The sequence below is a fragment of the Calliphora vicina genome, chromosome 5, assembly GCF_958450345.1.
Source record: "Calliphora vicina chromosome 5, idCalVici1.1, whole genome shotgun sequence".
Lineage (NCBI taxonomy): Eukaryota > Metazoa > Arthropoda > Insecta > Diptera > Calliphoridae > Calliphora > Calliphora vicina.
Genome location: NC_088784.1, coordinates 102461591 through 102475999, shown reverse-complemented (window position 1 = coordinate 102475999; position 14409 = coordinate 102461591). Strand labels below are relative to the sequence as shown.

The following is a 14409-nucleotide window of genomic DNA, read 5'->3' as shown; positions in this document are numbered from 1 at the left end:
AGCTGATAGTTTTCTTCTTTACCTGTTTAGATGTTTGTGCTGTCAGATGCTCGTGTGTTGTTGTTGCAAGAAACAAAACAAATCCAAAGCAATAAAACAAAACAGGTAGACTTTGACAGCTCAAACATCTTTAAAAAACCCAATTTCCCATATTGTTTTTGTACATGATGTTGTGGAACTGTCACTACCTCATAAATATACCCTGATTAAAACAAGGTTTTTTTCTTTGGAAAAACACAACATCTGTCAACAGAGTTGTGTATTTATAGCTTTACGTACAACGTAATGTACACTGTTAAAAATGGTTGTGAAAGTGTAATAATGGTAAAGCGACCTTTTAATTATAATTTTTTGGAATTTCATACGCAAAATTTTTAATCTCTTTTCAGTACCACTAATTGTAATTAAAAATCAATATATGACATGTAAGTAATTATAATTTTTTATAGACTTTCATTTTAAAATCATTAAAATATTGTTCGTGGAAATAATCGTCCAAGTGGTAGCAGAGAATAATGCGAATATGTGAATTTACAATTTTATCTTAAGATAACAAACCGTCTTAAGGATCGAAATACCAATATATTGTATGAATACTTTTTTTTAAAAAATTCTTCATTTACATAACCTAGCCCTTAGGGCATTATATGGTTATTAAAATAATTTTGCCACAATTAATAAATTTTTGATATTTATTTCGAAATTTTTTTTACTGAAATTCATGTTGAAAGCGCTAAATTTCAGTCAAGTAGTTGAATTATATTTGTATAACTCTTTATATCAATAGCATTCTCCTTATACGCCCATGTTCCACGGTCTTCACTTTACATAAGAGTACAAACTTTTTTCGCAGGAAAAGAAAATTAAATTTAAAAAATATATTGATGGAAAATTAGAGTTATAAACATTTGATAAAATACAAATTTCATTATGAATAAAGGAGTATATGTATGTTTCTCGAAATAAGTCTTTTTCCACGCGCCAAACTAATAATCAACTGAACATTTTGTAATACACTTCCAAATCACACTCCATTTGCATAAAATTTAAACAAAATTTTACGCACTTTCAAATATCGTATAGTTAAAAAATATCATATGAAGAATATTTAATTTGGTAAACCTAAATGTCTTCCCATTTAACAAGATGAAAGTTTGTCTTTTAAATCGGCTCATATTATACATAATTTCCAAAGTACTTTCAAATTATATACTTCTTGTCCAGCTCGGTTCACAAATCGTAGAGATGTAGCTATATATATATGTATCTTAGATAAATAGCTAAAACTCCCAAATTAAAAGCTTCTTGCCAAATAACACATATTTCATATATTTTACAATTAAAAAATGTACAATTAGTGAACAAATTTTAAAGATCTGTGAGTTACATCTAATCAATTTTTAAGCCAATATTTCTAACATTCGCGTTGCCAAATACATTTTTTGTAAATATTTGTTAAATCATGATTTTCAACTTCACATCTGTGTGTCAGTCTACACGTGCATTGTCAAAAATGTAAACATCTCAAGAATTTCGTTCATTGTATTCATAGCATTCGGGAAAAAGTTAAGTTTGGAAAATTTTATTTATTAAAAGCAAAATTTTAAGAATTAACTAAATACACAGCCATTAAATATAATCCATTTTTCAAAATGGTAAGTAGTGTTGTAAATTTCACTAAATATATTCTGCCATTTTAAAGGTTTTTATTCTCTAGGATTCATCTTCCGAAAGTGATTACTGTGTGGATGAATTTGTTAAGCCTGATAAAATACGGAAATCTGTTAATGATGATTCAGCTGATTTGTTAGGAAATTTCGACGATGTCAAACGTCAAGAAATCTTGGATGGTACTTATGAGGATAAAGACCAAAGTGATGAAGAAGAATCAATGTCAGAACAAGAGTCAGATAGCGGTGAAGATGAAGAGAAGGATGAAAAAGAAGATGACGAGGTTAAACAAGATGAGGAAATGAAGGAATTACCTGAAACTGAAAATGGTGACTTTGTAAATAAAACTCCTATTGGCAAAAATGGTCTTACGAAAGCCCAGGTGGAACAGCTGCGGAAGGGTGCTTCGAAAACTAATCGTTATGTTTTATATGTCACCAATTTGTGTTTTGAAACCACAAGGGGAGACTTGGAAGATTACTTCGGTAGCAAAGGTTCTGTGAAATCGGTACGTATACCCAAAAAATGTAGAGGAGGTTTCGCTTTTGTCGAAATGAGCGATTTGGAAAGTTTTCAAAGAGGTTTCGAATTGCATGATACTGAACTCCAAGGTCGTCGTATAAAGGTGCAATTTTCCGAGGGAGGAAAAAAGAAATCAGCCAATAAGAAAAATATAATGAGACAAAAAAATCGTAAATTAGCTAAAATGCGTAATGAACACAAAACCTTTACAAAGAGTGGTAAATTCTACGATAAAAATATTAAGAAAGAAATTGCCCATGTTGTGGAGGCCAGTAAAAGATGGCGCAAGAAACCCGGCCCAGGTGGTGGTGCACCAAGACAAAAATAAAGTTGTTTACAAAATATTTTTTAACTTAAAAACAAAGTCAACAAGTGTTTTATTATTTACAATTATTTTAACCATTTAACTATGTAAAAGTTACGTTTTCCCACTCTCAGCAAAGTTAAACCATTTTTAAGGACATGTATACCCTGCGTTACAAGTTCGGCAATGTTTTGGCTTCGTTTTTGATTGACATAAAAGCCTCCGGCAGCGATAATTCGTATGGCATCAGCTAGAAACAAAAAGTGTTGTTTATATATGATGTATTACTTTGAAATATAGGTGTTTTACCTTCGGTTGGAAAACATTTAGCTTTGATGGCCATTTTTAACATAGTCATATCAGGTTCTGCTAACATTTCTACTAAAGTGGCTCCTGATAATGTCTGTTTGATTTCGTTGTGATCCAATTCAGCCAAACCTTCCACATTTCCCTTATACAACGCATTGGTAATAGTTTCAGCTTGTTTTAAACCCCTTTCTATACAAATAAATATTTGTATATCAATAATGCTTTGTTTAAATTATTTTTCATTGAAATTATTTACCTCCATGTACCAACAGTGTAATATCTTCAGCCAATATCGTTTGGGCCTTTCTTTTCTCCGGCTCTTTTTTATGTTCGGTCATTAGGAACTCTATTTCTTCAATTGGCAAAAAGGTGTATAGTTTCAACAATTTTTCCACTTCAGAGTCTGGCCTTCGTACGAAGAATTGGTAGAGAGCAAACGCCGATGTTTTATTGCCATCTAACCAAACAGCATTGCCTGCCGATTTGCCAAATTTATCACCTTCTTCATCGGTAACAATGGGTAAAGTCAAGCCAAAAACATCTTTCTTCTCAGCTCGACTTATCAATTCATGACCAGACATCAAATTACCCATTTGATCAGAGCCGCCCAACTGAAAACGACAATTGTAAGTACGCAATAAATGCAACCAGTCATAAGCCTGGAAAGTCTGGTAGGTAAATTCTGTAAAACTCATGCCGCCTTCAGCTTCGAGACGTGACTGGACTGAGGATCTGGAAAGCATTTGACCCAAACGAAAGTGTCTGCCAGTATGAGCTATAAAGTCAATGATATTAAGGCTTTTGTACCAATCGGCATTGTTGACTATTCTGAAGTAAAAAGCAGGGAATTATTAGCGGTGTCGACACAGGAAAAACAAGTACTCACCTTAAAGAGGACAGGGGTTGTTTATGTTTCTTATCATCCCACAAAAAATCTACATGATTTTGAAATACCTTTTCCAGTTGCTTTTTAATTGATTCTAAATTATGCTCTACTATAGTTTCTTGCAACTGACTACGTTCTGTTTTGCGGCCACTGGGGTCTCCTATCAAGCCTGTAGCTCCACCCACCAGTGCTATGGGATTATGGCCAGCTCTTTGACAGTGTAACAGTCCCATTATAACTAATAAATTACCCACATGCAAACTGTCAGCGGTGGGATCAAAACCCGCATATATAGTTTGGGGTGCTGAATCGAATATTTTTTTCATTTGAGGCCTGCAAATACACTCCATCATATTAATGTTAGGTTAAGTGTTTTAAGGAAAGCACTTACGCGGCTGTATCTGGAAACATATCCTGAAAGAAACCTCTGTCAGTTAAGGCCAAAAGATTTCTTTGCATATAGAAACGTTTAAAATACAATGCATTATTCAGTTTTTGCTGAAATTTTATTAATTTAACGGAAAACATTTTGTTATGTACGAGAGAATATGAAAAAATAAGGAAAATTAATAAAAAGTCTCCACTTTTATCTCGGCTTCGTCAGCTGTTTGATGAAAACAAAACACAGCTGTGGGTTAGCATTTCACCTGCTGTACATTGCCTGGATAAGAAGAATAGAAATATAAAACTGTAACGGATTGACTACAATTGGAACTGCTAACGGCATATCACAGGAAAAGAGGGCGGTATAAAAACACACTATAAGAGATAATAAGGATAAGGTTCCAAAAATTTGCTATATCTTTCTCATTCCATGAGAACTGCCCTAGAAAACTGGCTTTTTGAAACGTCAAAATTGTCATATCTGTATTATAAACCCGTGCAAACTACGGCGATTTTTCCACCAAGGTATCATTCTATGCTGAATGACATTTATGTAAAGAAGAAGAATTGTCTGAGTAAAAACAGTGTGTGCATTTTTTTAACCAATGTTACGTGAACTAAATAAAAGTTTTATTTAATTAATAAATTCTCTATTAAAAATGCTGCATATAAATAAAACAAAAAGCATTTTCAACAAAACCTCCTTTAACTTATTGAAAAGATGCGCCTCCACTCACAAATCATTCGGCAGCCAGGCGGCTTCATCCATTACCGATGCACCCGAGCATGAGGAACAAATTGCAGAACAACCTTCATCCAAACTGCCACCTCGTCAGCCTTTAGCGAAAAACTTTTTTGCTGGCCTAGTTGACAATGAGTTGCTGGCTTTTCCGGAGGTTATAAGCCGTGAGGATATGGCTCGTTTACAGAATGAATTGTTGCCATTGAAAAATTTCTTTGCTGAGGATTTTGACAGTCATACGGCCAGTGCTACTCATGCATTGCCCACTGGTTTGGCTGATAATTTAAAACAGCTTGGTTTGTATGGTGCCAATGTCAGTAGTGACTTTGATGGTAAAGGCTGGGGTTACAGTGAAAGTCTGATGGCTTCTGAACCTGAAGCCCAAGCTACCGAAGTGGCATTGAGTTTGCTGGGACATCGTAGTATTGTAGATGTTATACAAGAGTTGGGCTCGCCGGAGCAGAAGCAAAGATTTCTGCCTAAGTTGGCGAATGGTGAGTGTATTATGAAAATTCTTTTAAATTATAATTTTTGTGTTCCGATATGTAAAACTGTAATTAATATTTTATAAGAATGTAGGTATGTATTAATAAGTATTTTTATTTTAAGGTTCCCTTGTTGCTTCCGAAGCTATTTATGAATTCGAAGCATCGGAAGATGAATTTTTCAACACCAAGGCCCAGCAAGAAAGTGAAACACACAGTTGGGTATTGAATGGCACCAAAGCATTTGTAGTATCTCCCCCTAAGACTTCTGATGCCGACCAATTGTTTTTGATAGTTGCACAAACCCAAAAGTCCAATATACAAAATGATGCTGCTCGCTCGACAACAATATTCCTTGTCGATTCGAATACACCCGGTGTTAAACTGGGTGAAAAACATCAAACATTGGGTTGTCGAGCCACCACAACACAAACATTAACTTTGGAAAATGTGCGTGTTTCGGATAGTTGTGTTCTGGGTCATGCTCACGAAGCCAATGTAGTGGCTGATACCTTGTTAAGATCCAGTCGTTTACGTAATTCTATGGTTGGTTTGGGTATGGCGAAAAATATACTCCAAGAAATTTCCCATCATTGTATTGAGAAAAAGCTATGTGGAGTGGTGATGAAGTAAGTATTACTTTGACAATAATATTTATTTCATGTTTTGACTAATATTTTTGGTTGTGTTTACTGATAGAGATTTGGAATCGGTACAAACTCATTTAGCTAAATCCTGTCTGTCGATTTACAGTATAGAAAGCATGATTTATTTGACAGCTGGTTTGTTAGATGAATTTAAATCTCCTGATGTTGCTTTGGAGTCGGCAATTACTAAGGTATGACTCCTAATATCTTAATAATGTGGAGAATTAGTTCTGATTTTTGTTTACTTTAGTATCACTGCCTTAAGGAACTTTTCAATATTTGCACCACATCTTTGGATATAATTGGTCCCAAATCATTACATGCGGGACAGATAACTGAAACCTATTTCCGTAATGCTGCCCAACTATATACTTTAGGGGAGTCTATTGATAATTTAAGCATATACATAGCTTTAAGTGGATTGCAGCATGCAGGAGTAAGGCATTAACATATTTTTTGTTTGTTTAATGAATATTTTATTAAAGTTATTATGCGTTTAGAGTCTAATGGGAGACAGTATACGCAAGCAGCGCAATCCCCTGTTCCATCCTGGTCACATTTTCTCCAAATTCATGGAAAGATCAAATATCGATAATCCAAATACCGAAATGAATCTTAAGGAAAATGTTCATCCCACCTTAGAGCCAGCTGCTTTGTGTATTGAACATTCTGTGGCACGCTTGCAAATGTCTGTCGATCTTCTGTTCACCCGTTATGGCAACGGTATTGTGGAACGTCATAATGAATCCAGGCGTTTGGCCGACATGGTCACCACAATTTATGCCATGTTTGCCAGTGTAGCCCGCGCCTCACGATCCTATTGTATTGGTTTACAATTGGCTGACCATGAAATGTTGACGGCCATGAGTATTTGTTCTGATGGTCGAGATAAAGTAAAAACCCTGGCTCAGGAAGTATTCAATGGACAGTTTGTTAATAATGATAACAATTTGCAAAGGCTGTCAAGACAAATTGTTAAGAGTAAAGGTTATTTTGCTACACATCCATTGACGTATAATTTCTAAGGTTTGTTAAAGAATGATTAAGTTTAATTTTGTAAAATAATATGTTGAAATAAAGTGATAAAATCACCTATAGACGAAAAAATTTATACAATTTATGGCATTCTTTTACATGTGGGGCTCCAAACATATATAGGCTTATTGTGCATTAAATTTAAGAAAATATAATTTTAGTGAAAAAAATTTGTTGAAACATGGTGAAAAAATCGTGATATCGATTTAAGCAATATAACTATTCAGAATATATGTAAAAATGTGGGAATTACAAACATATACCATTACGAATTGGTAACATTAAATGCATTCCGTTACAATAATTTATTTAAATTTGAACATCATTATCTTTGTATGACATATAATATGATAAGGCAGTTACTCATGTTGGTAAAACAGTTTTCAACCTCAATCATACTCTATACAAATATGTTGTAAACAACATCTATCATGTATGAACACTCCGAGTTGCTTTCAATCAAAAAAAGTACTAAAACACAAGAGTAAACATCAACGCTGCTAAAAACTCCGCCTTTAAACGGCAACACTGCAATTTTTTGACATTCGCGAAAACGGTGTGAAAGAAAATCGACTTTTTGCAAAACGGGTAGATTGAGATAGAAAAAAATCTTATTGTTTAAAACATTGTGTGAAAAGGAAATAAACAAAAAACAAAACAAATGTAAAGTGCAAAAAACAAACAATTAATTTATTCAAAAAACATCAAATAAAATACTTTGTGAAAATAATAAAACAGTGAGTGCAAGAAAAAAAATTCAAGCAGCAAAAAATTGAATCGCCGAAAAAAATCAATATGGATGACGCTGCAAAGAAAAAAATGTGTATGTAAATGCAATAATTACAACAATACGCTAAACTACACGAGCAAAAACAAGTTTTTACAGACAAAGCTGTAGCTGGAGCAAACAAAAAAACGAATTCAAAAGAAAATGTAATTTTTAGACAATATTTTATTTTTATTACTAATTATTAATTACAACAATAAAACAAGCATATTAAACAAATGACGCAAAGAAAAATTAAGAGAAAAAAAAACGCAAAACAAATCCAACAAATTTGTAGCAACTTGTTCAACATACACACAGAGTGGAACATGTTGCAAATACAAAAAAAAAACTCATACTCACTCAAATATCTTTTACAACTTCTTTTTGAGTTTTCTTGAAACGAACTTTGGGTCTGAAGGTTTGATAAATATTTGTTTGATTTGGTGGTTTTGCTTTTAAAACAAATTTAAATAATGACTTCTTAGTAAAATTATACAATATTTTAATCATTCTATTTATGTTATTTTTTTTTGTAAAGGAAAGTCAGTAGTTCAGATGAAGTAAAATATGTTATGTATTTATTTGGACAAATCAACTCTATATTATGGCAGGGTTCTGACATGAAATATTCTGATTATTTTACAGAAATTCTTATGAAAAATATAATATAAAACATTTTTTTAAGAAAACTGAGATGGTATTTTCCATATAAAAAATTAAGCTACAGGCATTTAAATATTGGGGATTATTAAGATCTACCCAAAATTATCTTTATTTACAGTGTCTTACATAAGTATGTGTATATTTCTAAATTGTGATAAAGATATCTATCACAATTTAAAAAAATTTCAAAAATAAGTTTACAACATACCTAGGTAGTTTTTCAACTTTTTTGCAAAAAAAGTGAGATAAATTATCTCACAAAAGTATGAGAGTTTTTAAAATAATTTTTATTAAAACTAAATTTATAAGACAAAATAATAAGAATAAATTATATAATATTTTAGGGACTAATGAAATTTCTACAAATCCTTTATATAATTTTTACTGCATTATTTAACAAATATAAACATAAATTGGTTATCGGGATCATCAAAATTATTTGAAGCAAAAAACACAACTAACTCAATTTTTTCACCAAAAATTTTTTCAACCAAAATTTTATTTTACCAAAAATTTTTCCCTTAATTTTTTTACCAAAAATTTTATTAAGCTAAATTTTTTTTCCAAAAAAGTTTTAGGACCTCATTTTATTCAGAAACGTAAGCAATTTGTATGAAGAATACTGGGAAAAAGGTTTTAAACTTTAATTTTTCCCATACAAAATTTGTTTAACTTTTGTCGTTGAGTTCTATAAAATGAGGCCAATGATAGTTATCTGAAAATATACTTTGGTGAAGGGCAAATAAGATTCGGCATAGACGACTATAACACTCTTAAGGTAGAGCAATATTTGAAATAAAATATATTTTAATTCTTTTATTTATTTCAAAAACTCGTTTTACTTAGGAAAATTCAAAACAAATAGAGTGAATGCACCAGTAGTCTGCAGTTTAACTTTTTTTTCAGTTTTTAAGGCGGTATCCTTATGAGTGCGAACATGGTACATATTAGGATGTTGATGGGTTATTGTAATTTGTATATTTTTAGACTCAATTAACTCTTTTCAAGAAGATTTTATTAAATTTGAGCAATTTACTTTTTTTTTAAAAAAAAAAAACGAATTGACCCAGAAGTCGGCAACCCAATGGTCGGCATTGCATTCAAATCATCTTCACATGTGACCCAGACTCCTTTTTTCGTCCTTTTTTAATTTGTATTGGTATATTTTTCTATTATGGTCACTGTAATTATGTATATGATTGCGGTAACCATAATATGTTTAATTTTACCATTCACACCATGAGTGTATAAAAAATAATCTCCTGTCAATTGTCAAAAAGCTTATTTGTATATGTAAAAAAAATATGAAAACAAAAACAAACTCGTATGTGTAGTAGGGCTATAACCAATGTTATTTACGATAAAAAATTTTTCGAGTCATTTTGGCATAAAAACCCTTTTAAAGCCAACTAATTCTCAAATCTTTATTACTTTTTTTATTTTTTTATATTAAAACAGCGGAATTTTTCCCGTTATTCGAACCAGGTTGAATATTTATAAAAAAAACTGTTTGGATAAAAAAAACATAAAAAATTTTCTCCAAACTTTACCGCGTTTTGTGTGTGAACTTTTCTGACAACCGCGAAAAAGTAACACCATTTTTTTAAATAACTTTCAATGGTATATTCGACTATATTAGGGCCATTTTCATATTTGCAAAAAATGTAATTTTTGAGAAATTTGTTGGTTTGAGTTTTTTTCTAGTTTCCGCTCTATGTAATATCAAAATTTTAAAATGTTCAGTAGAGGTTAAAAACTGTTTGTGGTTACATTTTAAGATAATTGGAAAATGTGAATACATCATAGCATGTAAATTCCATTTAAAAATATAATTACATTGTTTTTCTTTTAAATTTTTCCAATTATTGGAAAAAAAATCTATTTTTTGAGTTAATAGGTACCATTTTTCTGAAAAAATGTGAACAATTTTATTATAAAAAGAGCCACATTTCGAATTAAAATCATAAAGTAAAACCAATTTTATCAACAAAACTGTATCAACTCAAAATACAACCAAATATAAATAAAACAATTTGATTATTTTTAACTTGAATAAAGGCTCAACTCAAAATAATAAATTTTTTATGAAAACATACGATACATTTCTATTTCAACTTTTGTATTAACTTAAAATAATACCTTTTTGTTGTAGGTATAAAAGTAGTCACTACATTATCACGAAAATGGTCTCAAAGTAGATAGATATTGATGTTGTTAGTTGATTTCTTGAAAAAAGTGAAATTTTCAAAATTTTGAGTTAATACTCTCTTGTTGATCAAGTGCGATATATTTTCTCAACAATCTGTAATTTCAAAATTTGCTAAAATAAAATAAAAAAAAAAACAATTACCAAACTTAACAGCAACGAAATTCACTACCTTCTCTATTAGCCAAAGTTCACTATACTATTTGCGAAATCTAAATATGTATGTTGATTATCGTGAAAACTTCTTCAATAACAAAATATCCCCCACAAAAAATTCAATAACTTAAAAAATAACCATGTGTGTATTGTATGGCTAACAGACAAAAACAAAATAAAATGGCTCTAATTGTTTGCTTTAAAGTTTAAACGAAATTATTTTCACACGCCACAGTTACAACAACAGTTATTAGTTACACAAAATAGTTAAAAATTTATAAAATACAAGAAAATCTGCTTCTACAGTGTTAGTTTTTCTTAACGCGTTTATTTCGCGTATTTTTGTTGTTGTTGCTTTTCTGTCTAATATTTCCTTGCATTGCCCCCAAACCCCAACCATTTGTATGACATTTACAAAACCGAATAGTAAAATGCACTCAGGCAATCATCGTTCATATTCGTTTATAAATGAAAGAGACAGAGAGAGAGAGTAAGAAAAATAATGCGTTTTTTATGAAGTGCAAATTTGTAATTAAAAATAAACACAAAAACAGTTGAAATGAATGAATTACTTTTTTTTTCTTGTGTTTTTGGCGTATTTATTGATTTCTTGTTAATATTTCTTTAGTTGTTGGCAAGTTTGTATATGTCTGTCTGTATTTTTATCTAAACCCCGCGAACACTCTTAGCTCCCCACCGTTTTTTTCTTTTTATTAAAATAATGTAGATATATTTTTGTAAGTTTTAATGCAAAATTTGTTTTGCGTTGCTTGTCATTTGTCTAATACTGCCATGTATTTATTCTTGTTGTTAATTTGACTTGTTTTTTTTATTATTAATTCGCAGTATTCTTGTCATTTAGTCGTTGCAGTTAAATGTTTGGATTCATGTTTGTATGAAATAAAAAATCGTTTGAAATGAAATAAATTATAATATTTATTGAATTCATAATTTGAGCTAACAAAAACTATTGAAAAAATAAAGAATCTATTTGTAAATTCAGTGTTTGGCGTTAGTAAAAGTGGCGCATTTGTTGCATAGAATTATGTGGCAGTAAACGTTTGTAAACAAATTTTAAAACTAATCAACAAAGTTAAGGTAAGTTTTTTAAAAGTTTTTTTTATTAAACTTAAATTATTATTCTATACGTACTGTTTGCCACCTAGTAGGTAGGCAAACGGGTCGATTTATTATTTACAATATTTTGTTTAGTTTTTGTATTGGAAATTTCCAATTGTTCTAAAAATAGTAAAAAGTAGCAAACTTAAGATTAAATATAATTTAAAAATAATGAAAATATTACCTATTCTAACATTATATTATTAAAAAAAATATTATTATTAAGGATAAAAAAAACAAGCAAGTGAGCTATAATCCGCTGTGCCGAACCCTTTACTAAATTATACTTGAAAATAAAAATTTTAATAAAAATAAAAAAAAAAATTTTATATTTTTTATTTATTAGTGAAATAAAATTTGTATATATTTTTTTAAATTTATTAGAGAAAAAAAAATTTATTTGGGTTAAAAAATATTTTTACCGATTTGACCCATTGTAAGTCCGACCTACTATAGCGTTATATACGTCGTTGCAAAGGTCTTTGAAATATCTATTATTAGATATCCATATTATTGAAATTAAAAATGTATATTTTGAAAATTTAAATTATTTATCTATATATATAAAAATGAAACGGTCAATGTATGTAATGGCATCACGTGAGAACGGCTGGAGCGATTTGGCTGAATTTTTTATATTCGATTCGAAATTTTCAGGTGATGGTTTGTAAAGAAAAAAAATTCAAAAATTCCGGGTAAAACTCGGAAATTTTTTTTTGAGTCCAGTCAACTGTAATAAAAAAAGCTCCCTAAAGTATGCAGTACAAATTTAGATATTTTATTTGCAAAAAAAGAAAAGTCGCAGGTCTTCAGTAGCAGTGATAACACGTCACTGCTCAATTGGAGCCTTCATTGGCAAATGGGATATGAACGCACAAGACTTTTGTAGGATGTGCGAGAATATGGAGGAACTAGAAACAGTGGAACATATTCTGTTTAACTGTCCTAGATTACAGAGTCTCAAGCTAAAATGGTTAGCGGAAAGATTTAATGATGAACCGGGGGATATAGCTAGATATGATCTAGGAAATATATTAGGCTGACCCTGAGAATCCCACTCTATACTTATCTCTTCTCCCTTTTTGGGCAGTGTTTTCACTTTATTTCTTTCAGCTTACTTCACATCTAGTTCACACCTAGTTCTATTTCAAAAAGGTATTACAATGAATCCTATCGGTCTCCGAGTGAAAGTGTAATTTTTATATTATCTATCTATATAAAATATCTTTAACGGTATTTTAGCCAACCTTGGTTTATAAGATAATAGTGGTATTTGACCAGACATGTCACACTCGTAGAATTAATTGAATCGTTTATTTCAAAAACCAGTCAAGCAAAAAAAATACAAAATTTATTTATTGGGCGATTACAGTTTTGTAAAGGTAAATGCATCGTTTAATGCGAAAAGAATTAAATACTGCCCTCTATTATGGTGAACCAAAGCCACTTTTTTGCCACTTTATTAGAGAAAACGCGGTAAATAAAAAAATAATAATGCAGTTTTGTTTGAAATCTATTTTTATTGCTATTAGTGTTTATAAAAAACCGACTTTTTAAAAAACCGGTTTGTCGGTTAACCGAAAAATGGCCTTTTTTAAAAAACCGGTTTTTCGGTTAACCGACATCGAAAAAACCGGTTAAACCGGTTAACCGCCTTATATGTGTAGAAAACATAAAATGTACAAAAAAGTATATACAGCTTTAATTTTTTTAATTTTTAGTAGTCAGGAATGGTTAATATTAAATAACTATAAATATACAAAAGTGCTAAGTCCATTTATTTTGTAAAAATTTCAAAATTATTATCTCAGTCAAATGGAAATGATTATTAATATGTTACTAAATATAAAATACTTGTTTTAATTATTGGTTTATTCATTAAATTCCAACCAAAAAATGTAAATCACTTTTTTAATTAAATATTTGATAACTTTGAAATTTATTTTCACCTCTACTTTCTGATATGAAAGACAAAATGTTCCAAGTCCCAAAAAAGGACCTATAAGATGTAAACGCACTTCCACTTAGCTGTGATTATTTGATATTATAAAAAACTCCATTATCAGATTTCATAAATATTTCAAATAATGAATTTTAGAACGTTTTTTGTCTCTCCTGTAATATTTCTGAAAAGCTAACGAAATGATTAATAAATTAAAATTTTAAGAACAAAATACACTAATGAAGTCAAATTTATTGAAGGAAGGTATGTACATCGAATTCAATTTAACGTTTGGTAAGATCACTAAGTTTTTAATGAATCATTAGTAAGATTTAGCCTAAACTTATAGAATTATGCGGAATTTAATTTTAATTTTTAATAGTTTCATTATGTGCAAAAAAGTTTTTAAGTAAACTCATCGTCCTCTATTATTTAGAATCATTGTAATTCTTAAAAATATTAATCTAAAGAGTTTTGTATTGTAAATCAGCAGTTTAGGTTTCAAATCAGACCAATAATGTGTATACAATGAATATTAAAAATGCACAAAAACGTGAGATTTATCAATT

At 30.3% G+C, this 14409-nt stretch overlaps 3 protein-coding genes across 3 annotated transcripts; 2 read left to right on the top strand and 1 right to left on the bottom strand.

Annotated features, from left to right (window-relative positions):
* Nucleotides 1-1514: 1514 nt before the first annotated feature.
* Nucleotides 1515-2557, top strand: LOC135961177 (nucleolin). The gene is made up of 2 exons (XM_065512673.1): nt 1515-1655; nt 1718-2557. The coding sequence occupies exons 1-2, from the start codon at nt 1653-1655 to the stop codon at nt 2519-2521; spliced, it is 807 nt and encodes a 268-aa protein (XP_065368745.1). The 5' UTR covers nt 1515-1652; the 3' UTR covers nt 2522-2557.
* Nucleotides 2538-4231, bottom strand: TyrRS-m (Tyrosine--tRNA ligase, mitochondrial). Its single transcript, XM_065512672.1, has 5 exons — nt 4084-4231; nt 3693-4025; nt 3063-3634; nt 2807-2995; nt 2538-2747 (listed from the first exon to the last, which is right to left on the bottom strand). The coding sequence occupies exons 1-5, from the start codon at nt 4218-4220 to the stop codon at nt 2584-2586; spliced, it is 1395 nt and encodes a 464-aa protein (XP_065368744.1). The 5' UTR covers nt 4221-4231; the 3' UTR covers nt 2538-2583.
* Nucleotides 4232-4692: 461 nt separating this feature from the next.
* Egm (Enigma) lies at nt 4693-7057 on the top strand. Its single transcript, XM_065513350.1, has 5 exons — nt 4693-5312; nt 5428-5932; nt 6003-6141; nt 6201-6386; nt 6451-7057. The coding sequence occupies exons 1-5, from the start codon at nt 4736-4738 to the stop codon at nt 6973-6975; spliced, it is 1932 nt and encodes a 643-aa protein (XP_065369422.1). The 5' UTR covers nt 4693-4735; the 3' UTR covers nt 6976-7057.
* Nucleotides 7058-14409: the final 7352 nt, after the last annotated feature.

Coding starts and splice junctions, on each gene's coding strand:
- TyrRS-m (XM_065512672.1), bottom strand. CDS start 4,220: ATGTTTTCCGTTAAATTAATAAAATTTCAGCAAAAACTGAATAATGCA. Junction 4,026..4,083: donor ATGTTTCCAGATACAGCCGC/GTAAGTGCTTTC, acceptor GTGTATTTGCAG/GCCTCAAATGAAAAAAATAT. Junction 2,748..2,806: donor TAAATGTTTTCCAACCGAAG/GTAAAACACCTA, acceptor TTTTGTTTCTAG/CTGATGCCATACGAATTATC.
- Egm (XM_065513350.1), top strand. CDS start 4,736: ATGCTGCATATAAATAAAACAAAAAGCATTTTCAACAAAACCTCCTTT. Junction 5,313..5,427: donor TCTGCCTAAGTTGGCGAATG/GTGAGTGTATTA, acceptor TTTTATTTTAAG/GTTCCCTTGTTGCTTCCGAA. Junction 6,387..6,450: donor GTGGATTGCAGCATGCAGGA/GTAAGGCATTAA, acceptor TTATGCGTTTAG/AGTCTAATGGGAGACAGTAT.